The sequence below is a fragment of the Leptonotus elevatus genome, chromosome 6 (genome assembly GCF_054856555.1).
Source record: "Leptonotus elevatus isolate MCC_2025b chromosome 6, RoL_Lele_1.0, whole genome shotgun sequence".
NCBI lineage: Eukaryota > Metazoa > Chordata > Actinopteri > Syngnathiformes > Syngnathidae > Leptonotus > Leptonotus elevatus.
The window spans coordinates 3,180,939-3,203,438 of NC_141244.1; the positions used below are offsets into that span (position 1 = coordinate 3,180,939).

Sequence of the window (22,500 nt, forward strand, 5' to 3'; positions counted from 1 at the left end):
ATATATATTTATATATATATATATATATATATATGTGTATAGTATATATATATATATATATATGTGTATGTATATATATATATATGTATATATATATATATATATATGTATATATATATATATATATATATATGTGTATATATATATATATATATATATGTATATATATATATATATATATATATATGTATATATATATATATATATATATATGTATGTATATATATATATATATATATATATGTATATATATATATATATATATATGTATATATATATATATATATATATATATATGTGTATATATATATATATATGTGTATGTATATATATATATATATGTGTATGTATATATATATATATATATGTGTATGTATATATATATGTGTATGTATATATATATATATGTGTATGTATATATATGTGTATGTATATATATATATATGTGTATGTATATATATATATATATGTGTATGTATATATATATATATATGTGTATGTATATATATATATATGTGTATGTATATATATATATATATATATATGTGTATGTATATATATATGTATATATATATATGTGTGTATGTATATATGTATGTATATATATATATGTATGTATGTATATATGTATGTATATATATATATGTATGTATATATATATATATATGTATGTATATGTATATATATATATATATATATATATATGTATATATGTGTATGTATATGTATATATATATATATATATATATATATGTATATATGTGTATGTATATGTATATATATATATGTATGTATATGTATATATATATATATATATATATATATATATATATATATATGTGTATGTATATGTATATATATATGTTTATATGTATATGTGTATTCATTTTCAACACTTAAGCCTGTATCCCACTGAGTAGCAAAAATTAACGAATGTTTGCAAGGGTCACTCACAGATGTTGATTTTTCGTCAGGGTTCGTTCAAGGTAGCAAATGGTCACAAAGACGTTCGCCAGATGTTCAACAATAATGGCCGCTAACAGTTTTTCTTGGCGCCAAGAATTTTCGAATTGTGACAAGAAAAACTATTTGCAACCATTGCATCTTTTTATTGCGAAGTGCCATAGCAAATTGTTTGCTGCTGAGATGAGATGGAATAAAGCCCCAGTTGAATAAGCAATACGATGTCCCATTGATCAACTGTCTTTCACTGTTGTTGTTAAAGACCGAGATTAGAGGTGCCTTACCAGCACAATGACCCAAATCAAGTCAACAACGCTCGAAAAGGTTAATAAAAGTGAAGCTTTATCACCAAATTATTATGTCCATTAATGTGCAGAACAACAACTTTGTTTATCATAGAATAACAAACACAATGACACTGCACTGTGTGGTTACTGTATGCTTGTGGTTATTCTCATTCATCCATGTTATTTATTTCTCAGTCGAAGTACTTGTTGTGAAGTAGGGTGGTCCTTGGAGAGGAGTCAATTTTCAAATTTATATTTTTTTTTAGCTCCAAACATCTGAATTTTTTGGCATAATTGGAAAAACTTCTCTGGTAAAAATGAACCAATTTCTGATAAGATTTACTCCTCAATGATCTTGAAGTTTAGCCTCATCTCATCTTGTGGGCTGACAAAAGATTAGATTGCCTTTATTGTCATCATACAAAGTACAATGAAGTTTGAAGGACAATAATATACAGTGGTCCCTCGCAACTTCCCGCTGAAGTTTAAATGCTCCTTGTTACCCCTATCCCACTGTGAACAGGGATACAATTTCCATTTTCTAAAACCAAGCTTGTCATTGTGTTTCAAATTTTGTAAACCAAAGCCATAGATATAGGTTTATAATAATAAGTAGCAAGTAGCCCATTCCAACATACAAACAGAAAGGCTCCGCAAGTAGTTTAGGAAATGTCAAACTACCTCCCTAATGTGGCTTCAATCCATCCCACAAAAATCGGATTTCATGTGCTTTGTGACTGTTCAGGCTACAAAAGAGCCACCCAGTTTGAATCTGGATTTTGGCCTCGGTACTCATTGCAATATTTGTGTTGTTTTCTCAAACCTCTAATGGTTGTCTAGGGGCCAGAGTATTATGAGGGAAAGCTGGAAGCCAAACCTGACCTTCAGGACCTTGATGAAGAGTTTAGAGAAAACAACATTGAGATTCTTTCAAGATTCTACCTCGCTTTTGAGAGCGTCCACAAATACATAGTGGATCTAAATAGGTAAGACTGGCTTATTACCATATGGTCACAATGACTTGTGTTTTATCACAGTTCAATGACTGAGTTTAAAATTAGATGTTGTTGACGATGACTTTTATGTCTATTTTATTTTCTCTCTAGATACTTGGATGACCTACATGAGGGTGTTTATATTCAGCAGACCCTTGAGACTGTGCTTCTAAATGAGGACGGAAAACAGCTACTGGTAAGTGACATAATATAAATAAAGACGTTATAAAAGCAGGCTCACATTTTTTTAAATACTGAGTTCATATCAAAGCCATTGTTGTCTGGCATGTCTGCCACTGATGCAGCCTCATTTGCATATATAGTGCTCAAAACTATTTGAAAAGACACTACAAAATAGAGTTTTGAATGATGTTTTCTTTCCCACTCCTAGTGTGAGGCGCTCTACCTGTATGGTGTTATGTTGCTTGTTATCGACCACAAAATTGAAGGGGATGTCCGAGAAAGGATGCTTGTTTCCTACTATAGATACAGGTAGATTTATTACTCTCACACACTCACATGCAAATAAATAGACAATTATTCTATTGACTCAAGTTACACATCAATGACCTTACGTTTACTGACAGCGAAATGTATTACATTTAACTTCTACATGCTTCACATTGACACAGCTTCTATCATTACATACATATTACATATTGCTGATGTTGGGCAAAACCTTGTACCTCCAATATAGTCACTTTTCAGGAGACCCCAAAAACGGCATGTTTGTTCAACCATTAACCTTACATCATCAAAGAGAGCAAGCCATTTTTAACATTTTAAATTGGTCAAATTGTAAAAAAAAACACTTATGTATAGCTTTTTGAAATATACCAAATTGTGATTTATGAAGTTTTGACTCAACACCAGCGATAGGCTGAGCACGTGTCTATTAGTATGACCATGAATGACAGCTTCGTTTTGAAATTACATGTATTATACCTTCAGTGCCGCAAGGTCTTCAGCAGACTCCAACATGGACGACATCTGCAAGCTCCTGCGCAGCACTGGCTTCTCCAGCCAGCCGGGAGCCAGACGGCCTGCCAATTACCCAGAGAGCTACTTTCACAGAGTTCCCATCAGTGCCACATTCATTAGTATGGTCATTGGGAGACTGCGCTCTGATGACATCTACAACCAAGTAAGAAATACTTACCTTTGAAAGATTATTCATTAGTTTCAGGTAGTTGTTAACGTGTAATTTTCTTCTTATCGTGCCTATCGTCATTCATCACGTACAGCAAACGGCTAACAATATAAGCGGACACGCAGACAGAGAACACTTGTTTGGTGGACAGTAGTTTCACACAGCTGTCAAGCAGCCTAAACAATTATCCTTAGCAGTGAACCGTGATACATAGTCGGCAAACATTACAAGCTTACGGTGCAAAAGTAAATCTAACTGTTAATGAAAATTAATAAACAGCGAGGTGGGTGAATGCAAATAACGAATCCTACTTCTTGACACACATTTTCTTTTGAATTAAATGCTTCCAGTGCCGTCAGCAGCTGGGATTTTAATGACTCTGTCTTTCTGGTCATTTGAAATGGACTTTAATGCTAAATTAACTAATCTATCGTCTCTCCCGCATACCATTTTGAAGGTTATGGGGATGGAATTCCGCTGCCAAAGAGTGACGTTGCTCACAAAGAATACATCACAGCAAACAGATTTAATTGCACGGTTTGTTTTGAATAGTATTAATTATCAGACATTTAATTTTTTTTGTCTGTTTTAATCCAGTTTCAATCACGCTTGTTAGTTTTGATCAAAGTTAGTCAACCTCATCTCGTTTTTATTTAGTCAACTATAAATCTAGCAATTTTAGCCTTTATTTTCGTTAAAGAAAACATAATTTTGGGAAAAAAATTCTTTGCATAGGTGTTGGTGGGCAGCAGGAATTTAATAGAAGGAAACAACGCGTTTTGCGTCGAGCATCGTCAGGTTCACCTTTGAGGTGAACGAGATTTGAGGCGAGTGTCGAGCGGCGTCAGGTTCACCTCAAATCTGTCACAGTGACAAATTACCAGTTTTACCAATTTTCATCTTATATTTGTTCATGAACTAAAATGTCCATAGATTTTAGTCCAGTTTTTGTTACGTGAAGTACATTTTCATCTTGTCTTCATTGGGAAGAAAATGCATGCTGATTTAGTCCCAGTTATTGTTTATCCATGAGGATTTTAGTCTAGTCTAGTCTAGTTTTCGTCTAGTGAAAAATGTGTGTTGAGGAAATTATTTTTGTTTAGTTTTCGTTAACGAAATTAACACAATTTTGCACATTAATCGTTTTTCTTCGATCATTATGTTTTAATGATCGAGAGAAGCCTAAATCGAAATCACGATAACATTTCAATTGATCATTATTTAACTTTGCTTCATTTCAACTTTGCTTGTTAGCTAGTACAATCAAAAAGTAATAATAAAAAATAAATACATTTCAGGATAGAAAACAGTCATACTACTGCGACCTCTTCTCCGCGTCCGCTTTCCTTTGTTGTCTGAAAGTCTCACCGGAGGGCTTTGATGATCTTTTCATATTGCAATATATGGCAAATTTGACTTTTATTTGCACGGTCCACCGCTACCACACTGATAACATGTAGCATCCCATTCCACCCTCTCCAACACTGCATGGTCACTTTTCAGTGCCAGGTCACCCTGGAGGTGGTGGGGTTGTTGTTGTTGTTTGTTTGTTTGTTTATTTATTTATTTTCACGACAGAGCATGAGGAGAAGGCACCAGTGCAAATTATTACTATTTATTCATTTTAAATTGTATTTAATGTAAAAAAATCAACAACAACAAAATCAAGGCCTTGCAGAAGTGCCCCCTCCAGCAAGTAGCACTCTAGGCAACCACCTATGTTGTTCGCCTATGCCAAGAGCTGGCCCTGAAATGTATTATGAACTTACGTTACAATGACATGATGGCTGAAAATTGTTTTTTACAGTGTGCATATTTAAATAGCCCCGACCGACTCTGCTATTACTGTACTTAACACATGCCTACCAGCCCTTTGCACTATATAATTTAATATTAGTGTGCCTCTTATGTTGTTGCTATTTTTTTCTCTTATTGAAACCTTTACTTGGAGTTGCACCCCAAATTTGATGTATCTGCCTGTACAATGACAAAGCCTTTATTCTATTCGATTCGATTTGATTCGATTCTATAAAGACTAATGTTCTTCCCACTTCAAAGGTGTCTGCTTACCCTCTACCAGAACATCGTAGTACGGCACTGGCTAATCAGGCAGCCATGCTGTATGTCTGCCTTTTCTTCAGCCCGTCCATACTGCAAACCCAGCAGGCCAAGATGAGAGAGATTGTGGACAAGTACTTCCCTGACAACTGGGTATGACCTTCGATGGGTATCTTCGGTGGTTAGACTGTGGGCCTTTTGTTTTTTTGCACAGTGGAAACTGGAAATTGCTCCCATGATGTGTGCAATATCATATTCTCTCTATTTTATTTGTGCCACTTTGTTGTTGTATGGAAATATTTGGGACATTTTAATATAGTTTGCGAAAAGGGTGAATTTGCAGTTAAAAAAACGTTAAAACTGTCCGTATGACCTGTCAATGAGGAGATAAGTATATTCAAATCTACAGTGTTGAATGTGATGCAGTTGAACATTTGGGTGCATCTAATTTTTATGCTGTTGCACAAAAGAAAAAAGGTGGGTGCAATAATGCAACAAATAAAATAAATTGTGTACTCTCGAGCCCTGTAATTTGCATTAAAACATGTTTGCAAATCATGATATTTGGTAACATTAAAGACATGTTGGCATTTAAAATGTAAAAAACATTACTTATGGATTAGCTTTTGAATTATAACTGCTAATATGATTAGCTTTTGAATTATAACTGCTAATACTTCAAATACTCCAGTGATTTTTCAAAATTCAGTAGGGTATGTCTTCATAGCTTTTGATCAAATTATATAAAGAATTTGGCATTTTCATCTTGTCTATCTACAGGTTATTAGTATCTACATGGGGATCACTGTGAATCTGGTGGAGGCCTGGGACCCATACAAAGCTGCTAAAACTGCTCTCAACTACACTCTAGATTCTGCTAACATCAAAGAGCAGGTACAACAAAATTACATTCACATCAGTGCCACTCAGAGTCTGACAAATGCTGTATTTTATCATTAAGTTAATAAATAGGTGAGTTTTGGAACTTGGAGAATTAACATCTGGTTGTGTGTTTATAGGCGACACGTTATGCCACTAGCATGGAGACCCTTCGCCCTCAGGTGCAGCAGCTGCTGAAGGAAGGTTTCCTCAGAGAAGAGATCATTCTGGACAACATTCCAAAATTGCTCAACTGTCTGAGGGACTGCAACGTTGCCATTCGCTGGCTGATGCTGCATTCTGCCGAATCAGGTGAGACTAATTGTGTGTTCTGTTTGGGTCCAGCTATCTTTAGTTATTTTACGTCATAAAGATAAATAATGCATCAGTAGTGCCCAATGTCATCTTTGGGAACAAACATTCCAAATGCTTTGATTTAAAATTCCGCCACTTTAATTCAAGCACAATATTTGTGGTGCAAAAGTACAGTGTTGATGTACAGCTAAAATGAATGTGTCGATGTTTGACAGCATATGACCCAAACAATAAGAAATTACGCCAGATCAAAGACCAAGTGCTGACTGACTCCAAGTACAACCCCAAGATCCTCTTTCAGCTCCTTCTTGATGCAGCCCAGCTAGAATTTACCCTCAAGGAGGTGAGCGGTTATTATATATTACTCGAGGGCAATGATTGATTGAAATGATTGAAAGCATTTCCACCAAGGTGGTTATGTTAGCATTGGCCTGGATTTGTCAATTTGTTAATGTATGTGTATCTACAATTTCATTTCTTTAAAATGGGTATTTGTCCAAGGATGTTAACAGTACATTTGTTGTGAGAATCCACAAATTGACGGAGTCATAAAGGCTGAACAAGTTTCACTTAGATGAATTCCTATTGCATCCAATGAGGTAAAATGTTAAAATTTGAGGTGTTTAGAGTTCCCTCCAAAAGTATCGAAACGACAAGGTCAATTCAGTTGTATATGGAAGACATTTGGGTTTTAGATCATAAGAGAAATATGAGAAAAAAGTTCAGAATCCCATCTTTTATTTCATGGTGTTTACATCTAGAGGTGTTTAAGAACTCGGGACAGAGCACCTTTATTTGAACCCACTCACCTTTCAAAAGAATAAAAGTATTGGAACAGACATTAAATTAACCTAAAGTGAATAACAGTGAATATTTGGTGGCATAACTCTTACTTGCAAGAACTACATCATGCCTGCAACCCATTGAAGTCACCAGACTGTTGCAGTCTTCATGTGAAATGCTTTTCCAGGCTTTTACTGCATCTTATTTCAGTTCTTGTTTTTTTTTCTCTGTGTTGTTAAACACATCTAGATGCTCTGTATGGAGGAGCGTGGCTCTTCTTGAAGCAGCATACGCATGGAAATCATATTTCAAAAACGAAAAACAAATAGGTAGCTTGGAGATATTTGCTGAACATATTTTGTAGTTTGTATTTCATGTTTTACAAGTGCTCAATGTGCTCATGCACCACAGGCAACACGGATAGTCAAGCCAATAAAATTTCTCCAAAACGCAACAAGATGTTGCGCCTGGGCAGTAGGCTATATGAATATTAAAATATCAAGGGCAAAAAAGGTTTAAGCTGATTAAGTGTCAAAATTGTGACACACTGTACCATATAGACTGGCCATTTTTGTGCAGTCCACCTCATCACTGTGACGTGTTGCGAAAAAAATCACACATTTAATACTTGACAATGCCATACGCATTTTTATAGCACAACAGAACAGGTAATAAATCCAAAATGAAAGAAATTTAAAATAAATTTAATCCGTTGTGTGAGTCAATTTGACTCAAATTTTAGGTTATTTCGCATGTAGTCTCAAAAATGTCACAAAATGACAGACATCATCATCATAGTTCGAATTCAACATTCGCAACATTCGGCAACATTTGCAACTCAGTGGGATACAGGCGTAAGACCTTCCACTTTGTACCCCTAATGAAGTCCTTTGTTGTGTTGGCAGTGCGTTTTGGGTCATTGTTTCAGTGTGCATGACCACAGTGTCTGAAAGACGGAAGGACGTGATTTTTCAAGATTTTGGAGTCTTGTTTTATATATATATATTTTTTAATTCATTGAAATTTCTGTGGTGTGAAAAATTTGACATTTTATTTTTTACAGGACTCTAAATAAGATCTTATGAACTTGTGACCCTTTCTCTATTGTGTCAGTATTCTGAGTGACCACAGGAATTGAAGGCCAGATAAATTTTCTGACCAATCAGCACAATCAGTTTCTTGTTCAGCATGTTGTCTTCTCTGTTGTCTATTAACATATCGCATGGTAGCATCCAGTCATTATTATACGACACAAATTGAATATTTTCATTATAACCTGACTAATACTTCCTCATCAACTCCACATCTGTGCTGGTCCTCCTCCAGATGTTCAAGCAGATGCTATCAGAGAAACAGATCAAATGGGAGAGCTACAAGAAGGAGGGCTCAGAGAGAATGACTGAACTGGCGGAAGTCTTCTCTGGTGTTAAACCCCTCACAAGAGTGGAAAAGAACGGTGAGTTGGCTTGACAAAGATGTGTCGGTGTGACAGTGTTCTACACTTTTTCTTGCAAGGATTATTGCAATCATAGCTCATAAACACAAACAGGATTTCTCACATTTAGAGCAGAATATGATAATGTTTTCGAAAGTTAAGTAAATAGATCAAGCATTGCAAGCTAATGCAGCTATTCATTTACTTTAGTGACCTAATGTTAATGTTCTGTCACCATCACAGAAAACCTACAAGCCTGGTTCAGAGAAATTTCAAAACAGATTGAATCTTTGAACTATGAGGACTCTACAGCTGCTGGGAGGAAGACAGTGCAACTCATACAGGCTCTTGTTGAGGTGAGGAAGATAAGATAAACAGAGCCTTTTAAGTAGAATCTTTTAACTTTTTGTTTTGTTCCTTTATGTTACCTTTGCAACATTGCAAATCGCTATATTTTCAGTTGACATGACCCAGATTCCAATTAGGAAGCACTACAGTTAGCAGGACTGCCTCAGTTAAAATATCAGCTCAGGCCCTCCTTTCGGGAGTTTGCTTGATCTACCCGCAGGGCCGTCTTTACCTACTCATAGGCCCCGGGACTAACCATCAAGTATAGGCCCCCCTCCCGCAACCCTAACCACGGACTTGTATACAGTATGAATGCGCAATCGTGAGAAGTCACCGGAAGCCTCGTACCTTGCGATTCGATCTGTATCACGATTCATTGGTCAATTATTGCGATTAATTTTTTTTAAACTCAAATTTAGAAAATACTAATCAGTAAGCTTGTAAAAAAAGAAAAAGAAAATAATAATAATCATACTATTGGCTGGCGGACAGCATTTATAGACACCAGTTTATAAGCAAAAAAAAAAGAAGAGTTGATTTAGTCTTGAGTTACCCTTGAAGAAGTGGACGTTATGAGCTGCTTTGAAGACCCCCTTTTTCTTTTATCGCTCAGTTTCTTAGACCCCAATATTAGATTTGGCACAGGGGTCTTTTGTTGAATTACAGTTATAATTCTTTAATAAAAAGTATACAAGTTTCCTCATGTATTTATTGTATTTATTCTGTACATACAGTACAACAACCAAACGTGTGTACATCCAATATATATACATATTATAAATGCAGTATTTTCTCCTTGCTCCTCAGGTGCAAGAGTTCCACCAGTTAGAGTCTAACCTGCAGATCTGTCAGTTTCTGGCAGACACAAGAAAGTTCCTGCACCAAATGATTCGCACCATAAATATCAAGGAAGAGGTCCTCATCACAATGCAGATAGTGGGAGACTTATCATATGCTTGGCAGATCATTGACAGGTAGCAATTCTCTAAGACGTGATGAAGATAAATGTAACAAATCACAGTTTTTTGAACTCATGGTTTATCAATAATTGGTCTATTGTTGTTAAGGTAATTATTGTATGCCATCGGGCTATAGTGTATTTATAATTGTCCTTTTGCTGAGCATAAATTCTTCATTCTATTTTGAAAACTGTTGTTAATATTTAATGACATTTTCGTGTCAAAAGGTTGATTGATTGAGCATGGCTCAGTGGTAGAGTGGTCATCTCCCAACGCCCAAAGGTTGTGGTTTCGATCCTCAACCTTGGCCATGTCGAAGTGTAATTGAGCAGGTTACTAAAGTCCAATTTGCAGCGCTTTGCATGGCAGCAGCCTCTCTCATTGGTGTATGAACAGCATCATATGGTGTTGCTAAAAGTAGGGATGTCCCTATCACACTTTTTTGGACCCGAGTCAGAGTCACCACATTTTGAAGATCGGCAGATTCCGAGTCCCGATCTGATACCTCGGCATTGTATTAAGGAGAATGTTTTATTATTATTATTATTAAGCAAAATTACCCCAGCACCTTTTATAAAAACTGCAAAACAGTTCACAACAAACAAAAGGCTGCATTTGCAAATTTATTTAATCTTACCCACTGATCTGAATATATGACTGGATAGCTGATAGCCCATACACGCCCGTGCAAGCCGTTGAAGCGACAGGGTGGCCATCTTGCACCTTCCATCTTGCGAGCAGACTACCGTATAAACTATATGGTATATGTACGGATTAGACATATACAGCTCGTTGGCAGTTAATATAGGGCCGGTGGCCGTGAGTGGGGGGTTTGTGGTCACTATTTTTTAACAAGTAAAGAAATAAAAAGAAAAAAGCCCATTCAAAAGTAGCTCATCAGGAAGTCAGACTCTTGCTCCACCCCTCACCAAGATTTGAAATCTGCGCGCAAAGGTGGTGTTGCCTGGAGGACCGTTGTGTTGCGAATGGGGAGAGGGTTGGGCGTGGTCTGACAGCAGCAAATCGCTCAGAAGGCGTTAAAGGAGGCGTGTACGAGAATGAGCCGGTAGGTGGCGGGGGCGACTACATCATGCGACTCAAGTCACAGAGTGTGTATCTTCTCGTGTAATGAAATGACAAACAGCCAAATTATGTTTATCTCAGTGTTTAACCTTAAGATGGCACCAAACACATGGTTTTTGCCCCAAATTCAAGCTTTCAACAAACTAAAATGTAAAAATAATGACCAGGACATGTAGACAGCATTTATAGACACCAGTTTATAAGCAAAAAAAAAAGTTGATTTAGTGTTGTATACCCTTGAAGAAGTGGACATTATGAGCTGCTTTGAAACCCACTTTTTCTTTTATCGCTCAGTTCCTTAGACCCCAATATTAGATTTGACAGAGGGGTCTTTTGTTGAATTACAGTTATAATTCTTTAATAAAATATATACAAGTTTCCTCATGTTTTTAAGGCAAGTTGTAAAATGTCTGAAGTCCTCTTGTTTGTTTTTAACAAATTTAAAACATCATGACTCATGCTGTTTCTACTAAGTACTGTCTCAAATGTTCTCCAATTTCGATACTGTAAATGTATAGGATCGTGTGCCGAGAAACGTTTCTTGGGAGGAGCAATATGGCGGCCTCACGGCTTCAAAAGTTGCCAGCGCCTGATGTAGCGGGGCTGCCTGGCTGCGTCAGTGAAGTGCTTTCACACATAAAAGATGATAATAACTTATTATCAACTAGCTATTTCCCTGTTTAGCTGCCTCAACGGGATTCAGCCAATAGCAAATCCATGCCGCATGCTTAGCTGTGTGGGAAAATTACATGTCACTCTGTGCCACCGCTTAACTCCAGATTTAATCAAATAAAAATATGTGAAAATAACCTCTTACATTTATCCGAGTCCTGATCGGGAGACAACGTCCAATTCCGATCGAATCAGCAACCACATGATCGGGCCCGATATCCGACTACGTGATCGGACCGGGACATCCCTAGCTAAAAGTGCTATATAAATGCACTCCACTGTGCTGGTCTTCTTCTTTCGGTAGAACAGCTAGAGTCTAAATTGATTGTCATCCGCTTGTGCATTGGAATGCATGAGAAATTCCAGAAGATGTCTGGTGGGATACATTGTGCTAGGTTACAAACATGTATTTCTAGTTTGTCGCTTCATTTCTTTTTGACATAATTAAGACAATACCACGTAGCATCTGTGTTTTTATTAAAAAAACAACCAACATACCTTGTCGCATAACATGTGTCTCCTTAAGAGACTCATGCCTGTATTTATACCAAGTGATTTCACAAAATGTAAGGTAAAACCTGTAATGCTGATGTCCAAGCAAAGTACATGCTTTTTGTTTTGTTTTACATTACCGGGGCATTTTTTTCACCCCCACTTAGACTATTTAAACAAAATAAAATGTTTGACAGTCCATTTATTATTGTAAGATAACTTTGTTGTGATAAAATCCGAGTCATGATCATAACTTCTGCCCTGTCCCTGCTGTGTTAATACAAAAGTTAAAAGGTAAATTTTTTTTTTAAAAAAACACTATTTCCCTTGCTAGATTTTCACATGAATAATTGATTTAATACTCTACATGACTCATTGATTCATCTGTATGCAGGTAGCACAGGACGCAGGTGCTGTGTGTGTTGTTATGGCTTTTGTTTGTCATGCAAAGGAAATTTCATGGTTTTCTTTTCCTCTAACGCATACTTTGCTCCCTGGCTCATGTTTTACCCTGCAGCTTTACATCCATAATGCAGGAGAGCATCCGTGTAAATTCATCCATGGTCACAAAACTGCGAGCTACCTTTCTGAAGGTAAGGTCAATTTTTACCCAGTCTGCATGGATAACTACAATTTGTTGATACTTCCAAACAATCTTAAAACCAATTTCTGTGTTGAGACCAGCTGGCCTCTGCTTTGGATCTTCCATTGCTGCGCATCAACCAAGTCAACAGCGCTGACCTGCTGAGTGTTTCGCAGTTTTACTCGGGAGAATTGGTGGCCTATGTCAGAAAGGTGTAATTCATCGTTGAATACAGTAAATTTTTACCAATGAAATAATTATAGAGCTTTTAACTCTACGTGTACTGGTACCTGGTAGTTATTGTATTTTGTTTTGTGATTTTTAGATGATTGTTAATTTAATCGTCTCTCCTCTCAGCTTCAAGTATTGATTGTCATTATTTAGTATCTCCACTTTCTGTTTGTAGGTACTGCAGATCATCCCAGAGAGCATGTTCACCTCTCTGGCCAAGATCATTAAGCTTCAGATCCATGACATCGTTGAGGTGCCCACGCGGCTGGACAAGGACAAATTGAAGGACTACTCCCAGCTAGGAGCACGCTATGAAGTACAGAAGCTGATTAGTTTGTAATATACTCAAACACATTACATCTACTGTGTAAAATTGAAAGCTGAATTATTCAAAAGGGCTTCAAGATGCTTTTATGCAAAAAAATTAATATGCTCATACTGTCTCTCAATATTTTGTGCACACCCACCTCATCAAACTCTTACTGTGAAATACAAATGAGAACATTTAGTTTGTGCCAGCAGATTCTTTTTTTGTACAATAGTTCATTTATCATAACAAATATTGGGCTGCTTGCATATAAATTATCAGAAAATCATGGCAAAACAATCATTTAAACACAAATTACTGTTAATGTATTAAATGGAATTTTTTTATTTAAATATTGCACTTAAGTTGTGGAAAAACAAGGAGCACAACTATAAAAAAAAATAAAAAAAAGCACTACACAATATGTTCTCTTTATTTCATCAAATTTCTGCATTAATGATTCTTTTTTTCTGCTTTATTATCACCACTGCAGGTGGCTAAGCTTACCCATGACATCTCCATTTTCACTGAAGGGATCTTGATGATGAAGACAACTTTAGTTGGAATTATCAAGGTTGCTTGTTCTTGCATGGTGTAAAAAATATATCTTATTTAACAGACTTTTTAAAATAAATGAGTGACGTGATATAATTTAGGTGGATCCTAAGCAACTTTTGGAAGATGGCATCAGGAAGGAGCTGGTGAAGAGGGTTGCTTATGCTCTTCACAAAGGATTGATTTTCAACCCCAAGGCTAAGGTTAGGCATCAGATTTGTTCTATGATATCAATATGAATATATTGTCATTGATAGTGCATTCTCAATTGTCTCAGCCTAGTGAGTTGATGCCCAAATTAAAAGACATGGCAGCCACCATGGACGGATTCTACAGGTCATTTGAGTACATCCAGGATTACGTCAGTATATACGGCCTTAAAATTTGGCAGGAAGAAGTGTCCCGAATCATCAACTACAACGTAGAACAAGAGTGCAACAGTTTCCTGAGGGCTAAGGTTGGATTCGCTAATGGCAGAACAACACAATTTTTTTTTCTCCCAGCGTACTGTATGTCAGTAGATACATTTTTTTTTCTCCCAGCGTACTGTATGTCAGTAGATTATTTTTTTTCCCTTCCATAATCTTGATCAGATCCAGGACTGGCAGAGTGTGTACCAGTCCACTCACATCCCCATCCCCAAGTTTCCATCTGTGGATGAGTCTGCCACCTTCATTGGACGTCTCTGCAGAGAGATTCTTCGGATCACAGATCCCAAGTATGTGTGCATTAGGCATAAAATTTGAGATAGATAAGATAAGATACACCTTTATTTATCCCACAGTGGAGAAATTCACAGCGTTACCAGCAGCAATACACATCATCACACATCATATATCAATAATATGTATCACAAAAAATACTTATGTAGCCTATAGTTAAATAAAAACAGAGAAACACAGTAGTGAAAATAGATGGCATCATCATCATCATCATCACCACATTTGTTAAATTTGAAATCAAAACATCACATCACACCACATCAATTGTCTACCGAGAGTACAGCTGATTGTAAAGTCTAACAGCAGCAGGTAGAAAGGACCTTTGGTACCTTTTCTTGTTGCAGCGTGGGTGAAGAAGTCTAGCACTAATAGTGCTCTTCATGGCTCGAACAGTCCTGCACAGGGGGTGGGAGGCGTTACCCCAGATAGATGATAGCTTTGTCACCATTCTCCTGTTGCCTACCACCTCTACCGTTTCGAGACTGGAGCCCAGAACAGAGCCCGCCTTCTTCACCAATTTGATCAGTCTCTTCCTCTCTGCAGTTGAGATGCTGCTGCTCCAGCACACCACACCGTAAAATCTCATCTGTGGTGGATATTTCTCACAGGGTAACATGCTACATTGACCAAATGAACACCTGGTATGACCTGAAGAGCCACCAGGAAGTGACCAACAACAGGCTGTTCTCAGAGATCCAGAGCACCTTGGGTACATTTGGCCTCAATGGTCTGGACCGCTTGCTGTGCTTCATGATTGTCAAGGAGCTACAGGTGATGAGTTGCTGTACAGTACAAATGGACATTGTTTTAAATATTCATCCCTGTGTATTTGGACCTTAAAATATAAGCTTCTCCATTTAGAATTTCCTGACAATGATTCAGAAGACCATTCTGAAGGATAAAGCTACATTAGAGATCTTTAAAGCCATGCTGGGTGCTGTCAATCCAGTTCAGGGCACTGTGGGTAGGTAATAATTTAAGAAAAATCTTAAGGTATTTTATGGAATTCTGTGACAAAAAATATATATATATTTTCTCTTCTGATAGGCAATGCCAGCAAAGTATATGCTGGTGCTGTTGCCAAAACCCCTAAAATCTGGGGGCCATATTTGGAGGCCATCATGAAGGTATACATGTGATAATTTCATGTTTGAAAATAATAGACAGATGTTTTATTTTTTTCCACAATAAGGAGAAAATGCCTCATCTAGTGTTGAATCTTTGCTGTAGGTTGGCCAAATGCAAATTCTTCGACAGCAAATTGCTAATGAGTTGAACTACTCCTGCAAGTTTGACTCCAAACACCTGGCGGCTGCCCTCGATAACATTAACAAGTCAGTCCAGTGCTCGTTTTTCTCCTACACAGCTGCTGCAATGAACAAAATGCACAAAATATTACAGCTTGGGTTTTGGGATGCTTTGACTCTTTATTCTGGTACTTGCAGTGGCGTAACACCATGCTGAGAGGCCCCGGTGAAAAAAAAATTTGGCCCCCCATTCACTGCCCACACACGAGCACTCCCTCGCACACACGCGCGCGCACACACACGTGCACGCACACAGTCTTTGGAAAGAAGTGCGACTTGTCACCAAGGACTTTTGCAGGGCCTTCAATTTTAATATTGTGACATCTTTGTTGAACATTAAAAATACCACAAAAATAAAATGCTTCGAATTTAAATTTACATTACTGTATAATGAAATTGGAATATAAATTAAAATGAAAAATTATGTACATTTAAGTGTACATTGACATGATAAAGTTCTGTATATTTATACAAACCCTTTTACATTCTAAACGTAAATGGGGTTGTATAAATGTCCAGAACTTTTTTCCCTCAATGTTATTTTGAGTTTTTGATCCTTGCAGGTCACTGCTAGCAGACATTGAAGCCCACTACCAGGACCCATCGCTGCCCTACCCGAAAGAGGACAACACTCTTTTGTATGAAATCACAGCCTATTTGGAGGCTGCGGGTATTCACAACCCACTTAATAAGGTTTGTTGAGATTAATATGTATGATATTGCCTTGTATTCATTTCACAGTTTAGCTAAAAGCTACTTGCAGACTTTTTTTCAATTTATTTTTGTTTTTTTCACAGATCTACATCACCACAAAGCGCCTTCCTTTCTTTCCCATCATCAACTTCCTGTTCATTATAGCACAGCTGCCAAAGCTTCAGTACAGCAGAAACCAAGGTTGGTGCCCATCCATGTATTTCTCTCTTTATAAGTACCCCCACTATTATAATAAAATCTATTATGTCTCACTATTATTTATTTAGAATAATTTTACTTTTGTTTTAACCTGCTAGGACATGCACAGTAAATGTAATGATATGTTGAACCTGTGACAGGAATGACATGCAGGAAATCCACTGACCCGGTTGACTGGCCTCCCTTAGTGCTTGGCCTGCTCACACTTCTGAAGCAGTTTCACTCCAGATACACACACCAGTTTTTGGCTCTCATTGGTCAGTTCATCCGCTCTATCATGGAACAGTGTACAAGGTAACCAGGCAAAGAGGCTCAGTTAACTCATTCAAACCCATAAACTTATAAATACGTTTAATACTTTGTCCTCCACTCCCAAAAATGTATTCATACTTTTTTTTATGTTTTTGTTATGCTAGAGCATACAGAAGGCTTTGATGCAGCTTCTGACATCAAAATGTTGCTCAAAGCAATGGTAGTTATTACAAAAAACGGCCAGCAGGTGGCAGCAGAGTATAAGAGATCAGCCAGGGCAATGTTGCAACAAGCTCTTTTTCCCAGTGTTTTTAACAGTTTTGTGAATAATGATGAAACTTAGCTATATTCTAATGCTAATTACTGCAAAACGGAAACAGATACAAATATAATTTTCTTTCCTGATGAAAGAAGAGACTCTAATCTTTCTTGTGGTAGGTTCCATATTTTTATAGCAATAGAACATAATATTCTGTGTACCTTGTAAAATCAGTCAAAATCCAGTAAAACAGCCGGGAGCAAAGGGGGTTGCTTCAGTGAAAATGGCTGGGAGTGAATGAGTTAACTGAATCCATAGTTTTCATAGTCTTCTTTCTTGATGTGATATAAATTTAAAATAAATGAAGCCAATGTCTTCATGAGTGCTCATCTGAGTCCTTTTTTCCCTCCAATTAAAGTCAGAAGATCCCTGACATGCCCTCTGATGTGGTGGGAGCACTCATGTTCCTGGAAGACTATGTAAAATATACTAAATTATCACGCAAGGTCGGTCACTCTCAAACTTTGAAAATTTAACATTTGTGGTCAATGTGTTGCAAATGTATCCTTATTTGTGTTTCTGTGTTCTCAAGGTGGCTGAAGCCCATGTCCCCAGTTTCATTTTTGATGAATTCAGAACTATAATGTGAAGATCCTGAAGAAGCACCCAGGCAGAAAATACTTTTATTGCCTTATGCTTACATTTCATTATTTAGATCAGTGATACTCGCTATTTATTTATTTATTTTTTACACAAGAGCCACATTAGCAGAGGAAAGTCAAGGGGGGACAACAACATTAATTTAGATGAAATGAGACTTATAATGTGTCCATTTGCATCTTGTAGCAGAATATTTAAAAAACATTGCATTGACTGTGTTTTCTCTATATTAAAATTACAGCTCTTAAATTTCTGTAAATAAAAACTGAATTTCCCCCCACGCCCCATTGAACACAATCAATTACAAAAAACATATAGAGTATTTGATACATTAACAAACATGTCCCATGTTAAGTTTAAATAAATAAATGTTTGCAACCTTCTTATGTTTAAATTCTTCTTATGTACACATTTCTTTTCTTTTTTCTTCTTTTTTTTATGGACAATGCAAACTGCCAAGACCAGCCATGGTTAACTATCATTACGTCCCTTCTTCCCCCTCCTCCGTGCACACTCCCTTGGGGAGAATGTCTTTTTTTTTTTAAGGCAATTACCCCTCATTAAAATTGACAAAATTGGTATTGGCCCATGCCTAGAACTTGCCACTGGAGCCACTAATTAAAGCTAAACGAACCGCACATGGCTCGTGCAATGAGTATCACTGATTTAGATAACCAATGTCTTAAAGCACATGTAACGTTGTATTTTGTACATAGATAGATGTTTTAGAGTTCCTTACATTATATTAGCATTTTGTTATACCATTTCTAATAATAATAAACAGGAACATAAATTTGTTGTTTGAAGGGGACATATTTACTTGCAAATAGTTAGGTCTCCAGAGTCCCTTCTTGCCAAGTCTGAAATTAAATAACCATGTAAATCTTTTGTTATCTTTGTTATATTTCTGCAAAACAGTATATCTGTGCGAGCAAATAGGTCTGTACCTACATAATTCCACTCCAGCAGAGTTTCTAATGACTTGGAAGCTAAGATGGGCAAAGATCCAGAACCACTTTCTCGCGGCAGGTGAAATGCACAAAAGTACTAATGACAGTCTGAAATGTCATATAATAAAAAAAGAAAAAGAAAAAAAAGTGTTTTATTTTTTTCTTTGAGAGAGCTCAGTATTGTTCATTTGGTAATTTTACCGATTCGACATGTCATCATCATTGCGCTTTAAAAAATATATATTGTATGTGCCTGTGCGGGTGTGTGTGATAGCATATTAATTCACCTAAAACTTAAAAGTTGTGAAGTTGTCAGGAGACCTGAGGAAGGATCAAAGAAAAGAAAGAAAAGTGAAATCCAGCACCGACCAGACATCACCTACTACCCACCGGGTTACCAACCCCAGAAACATCTAAATTCCAACAAATTAGGGAGACTCAAGAGACCAAAGGAAAGACTGAGGAAAGGAAGGAAGGACAGATGAAGCAGAGTGAGATCCACAGACATCAGCCTCCACCAATTCAACGACCAGAGAAAGAAGCAGATTGTGTTTGAATTTCGGTAGATGCTGGTGTGGTGGATCTGGCATGCATGAAAAACCTCCACCAAAGAGGGGAGCCGTCAACCCGGCCAGAACAGAGCAAGCACGACCCCCCAGGCAATGTCATATCAAAGCCAAAGAGTAAGCAGATCTGTATAAGTTTTGTTGAACTTACAGATCACATTTTTCCACTTATAAGGCATTCTAAGCGCTTCACACTGACTCCTCATTCACCTACCGATGACGCAGCATTCAGGAGCAACTGGGGGTTCAGTATCTTTTTCAGGACATTTCCATTGTCACAAGGACTGGGGATCCAACACACAACCTCTTGGTTTTTTCCTTTGTTTTTGTTGTATACAGAAGACATTTGGGTTTTAGATCAAAAGATTACATTGAGACAAAAGTTCAGAATTCCAGCCTTAATTTCATGTTGTTTACTATACATCAAGATGCATTAAAGAAATAAGGACAGATTGCTCTCAAATGGTCTCGTGTTTGCGTCTCAAAACTCAGAGGCAATGAAGGACATTAAAAGTAAACTGCCCAATCTAAACAAGTCCCAAAGTGACCATTTCCAGTTGATAATAACTTTTAGCTCTTTTCTGGGCCAGCCTCACCCGCACCAATGTCCACTCCCATGACATTGATGTGGGTGATCACACGCCGATTCAACAACATGCCTACAGAGTAAAACGTGCGCTTTTCCAGCAGGAGGTCCCATACCTGGGAAACTGCTTAGCTGTCCCTAGCTTGAGTGTGTGGAGTTCTCCCGGCATGCCTTCTGTTGCCGGATAAGACTCCACGCATTCAAAAAAAGTGAACCAGGTTCCTAAGCCTGACTCTCATCCTCTACCACAAATGGAGGGACTGTGTTGGTGCGTCAAAATTTGCAACCACATTTGACTTATTGAAGGGCTAGTACTCCTTATCCCTCGTGCCTCCGACATCTCTGCTTTCATGACCCCTGACTGTTTTTACCAATATACTGTCATGGCATTTGTGGGTCAAAACTGCACCTGCCACATTTCACAGGCTCATGAATAAAGTTTTGTCTGGTGTGCCAAACTGCGTGGTGTATCTTGAACACATTCTTTATTCGTGTAGTGGAAACGCTCCGTGTCGTTTTTGTGGGACTTTAAGAGGCATCCCTTCCTTTGAACCTGGCCAAATGTGACTTTGGCAGGGCTACTATTTGGAAAAGGAGGTGGGCCAAGACCAGGTGCGGCCTCTCAGCAAAAATTCAGGTAATCCTTGATTATTCTTCCCCTCTTACCCGGCATGAGTTGCAACGTTTCCTGGGGATGGCTGGGTACTACTGCGTTTGCAAAAACTTTCTATCTAATCTAACAATCATCTGCTTCACAGATAAACTTGTATGTTTTGGATTATAAGCAGATCCTTTATTTCGCCATACTTTGGCCTTTGCATCACTTCGTTAGAAGGTAACCTTGGTCTCATCAGTCCATAAAACTTTGTTCCAAAACTTTTGTGGCTCATCCCTCTCATTCTTTGCAAAATCCAATCTGGCCTCCCGATTCTTTTTGATGGTGAGTTGTTTGCATCTTGTGGTATGGCCTTCTGTTGAAGTCTTCTTCTAACAGTGAATTTGTGTGACATCTTAACCCATACCCTGTGGATGTTGGCAGTGATGTCACTCACTGTTGTCTTCTGGTGTTTCTTCACAGCTCTCATAATGTTACATCAACTGCTAGATATCCTTGGCCGACCTGTTCGAGGTCTGTTGCTGAGCAGTACACCAGTAGTTTTTTTTCTTCAGGATTTTCCAAATTGCTCTTTTGGCTATGCCCAATGTTTGTGCAATAGCTCTGATCGATTTTTCCTCTTCCCTCAGTTTCTAAATCATTTGCTTTTTCCCATAGGCAGCTCTCTGGTCTTCACGTTTGCTTAATAGCAAGTGCAGTTTTTTACAGGTGAGACTCAAAGCCAAAAACAAGCACAATCTAATGTTTTAGCAATAGAAACTCCCATCAGTCACAAATACTTTTCTTCACTTGAAAAGTGTGTGGGTTAAAACAAAAGGTGCTCTGTCCTGAGTTGTTTAACACATTATCTCGATGTAAACACAATGAAATAAAAGCTGGAATTCACCTTTTGATCTAAACCCTAATATCCTCAGTATACAACATAAACAAATAAATCGTCCTTACTGTTCCAACACTTGTGGAGGGGACTGAAACTCACTTGCATGAGAAAGGCTACCTCTTTAACAGCGTAAAGAGTTCTACAATTCTTGATCGTTGGAGTATTTTCAAACAATTTGAATATAAACAGTGTTATATAATTGGGGCCGAAGTAGCTCATCTCTAAGGATTTGGGATTTGAAACCACTCGCAGATAATTGCTTTGTAAAGTAATTTATGCTGCCTGGGGAACCCACGTTTATACAAGCATATAGGCTATTGTGAAGAAATTGTAGTTATTAAAAAAAGAAAGAAAGCAGGTTTCAATCCCATGCAAGAGTGTACACCTCTCATGCACTCACTCACTCGCACATTAACCTCTAGACCACCAGGCAGTACACACTTGTGTGTACAAAATTTCTACTTGTAGTTATCAGGCAATTCACGCCGTGATGCCTGTGACCACGTGCTATTCACAAAATGGAAGGATGCACTTCGGGTAGTATATTAATTTGTTTTATTTACTGGCGCTTACTCGTTTGTCATTTCAGTTTGCCGAGAAAATATAGAATTTGCAGCTAATTTCCTCAATCGATTTCGAGATTTCGACTTTTCCCCATTCAATTAAATTCACGTCAATTCAATCTAATATTGATT

At 37.4% G+C, this 22,500-nt stretch overlaps 1 protein-coding gene across 1 annotated transcript in view; it reads left to right on the forward strand.

Annotated features, from left to right (window-relative positions):
• washc5 (WASH complex subunit 5) overlaps positions 1-20,118 on the forward strand; it is a 23,819-nt gene extending 3,701 nt beyond the window's left edge. The window contains exons 3-29 of the mRNA XM_086079602.1: positions 2,091-2,236; positions 2,357-2,441; positions 2,637-2,737; positions 3,197-3,389; positions 5,454-5,606; positions 6,234-6,347; positions 6,473-6,644; positions 6,863-6,990; positions 8,757-8,886; positions 9,109-9,221; positions 10,021-10,187; positions 12,937-13,012; positions 13,104-13,214; positions 13,409-13,549; positions 14,034-14,114; positions 14,197-14,298; positions 14,373-14,552; positions 14,689-14,813; positions 15,426-15,588; positions 15,679-15,781; positions 15,865-15,944; positions 16,048-16,151; positions 16,688-16,817; positions 16,922-17,018; positions 17,177-17,330; positions 17,966-18,053; positions 18,140-20,118. Coding sequence (XP_085935728.1) covers positions 2,091-2,236; positions 2,357-2,441; positions 2,637-2,737; positions 3,197-3,389; positions 5,454-5,606; positions 6,234-6,347; positions 6,473-6,644; positions 6,863-6,990; positions 8,757-8,886; positions 9,109-9,221; positions 10,021-10,187; positions 12,937-13,012; positions 13,104-13,214; positions 13,409-13,549; positions 14,034-14,114; positions 14,197-14,298; positions 14,373-14,552; positions 14,689-14,813; positions 15,426-15,588; positions 15,679-15,781; positions 15,865-15,944; positions 16,048-16,151; positions 16,688-16,817; positions 16,922-17,018; positions 17,177-17,330; positions 17,966-18,053; positions 18,140-18,196 — 3,294 coding nt within the window. The 3' untranslated portion in view covers positions 18,197-20,118. The remainder of the gene's footprint in view (positions 1-2,090; positions 2,237-2,356; positions 2,442-2,636; positions 2,738-3,196; positions 3,390-5,453; positions 5,607-6,233; positions 6,348-6,472; positions 6,645-6,862; positions 6,991-8,756; positions 8,887-9,108; positions 9,222-10,020; positions 10,188-12,936; positions 13,013-13,103; positions 13,215-13,408; positions 13,550-14,033; positions 14,115-14,196; positions 14,299-14,372; positions 14,553-14,688; positions 14,814-15,425; positions 15,589-15,678; positions 15,782-15,864; positions 15,945-16,047; positions 16,152-16,687; positions 16,818-16,921; positions 17,019-17,176; positions 17,331-17,965; positions 18,054-18,139) is intronic.
• The last annotated feature ends 2,382 nt before the right edge of the window (positions 20,119-22,500 follow it).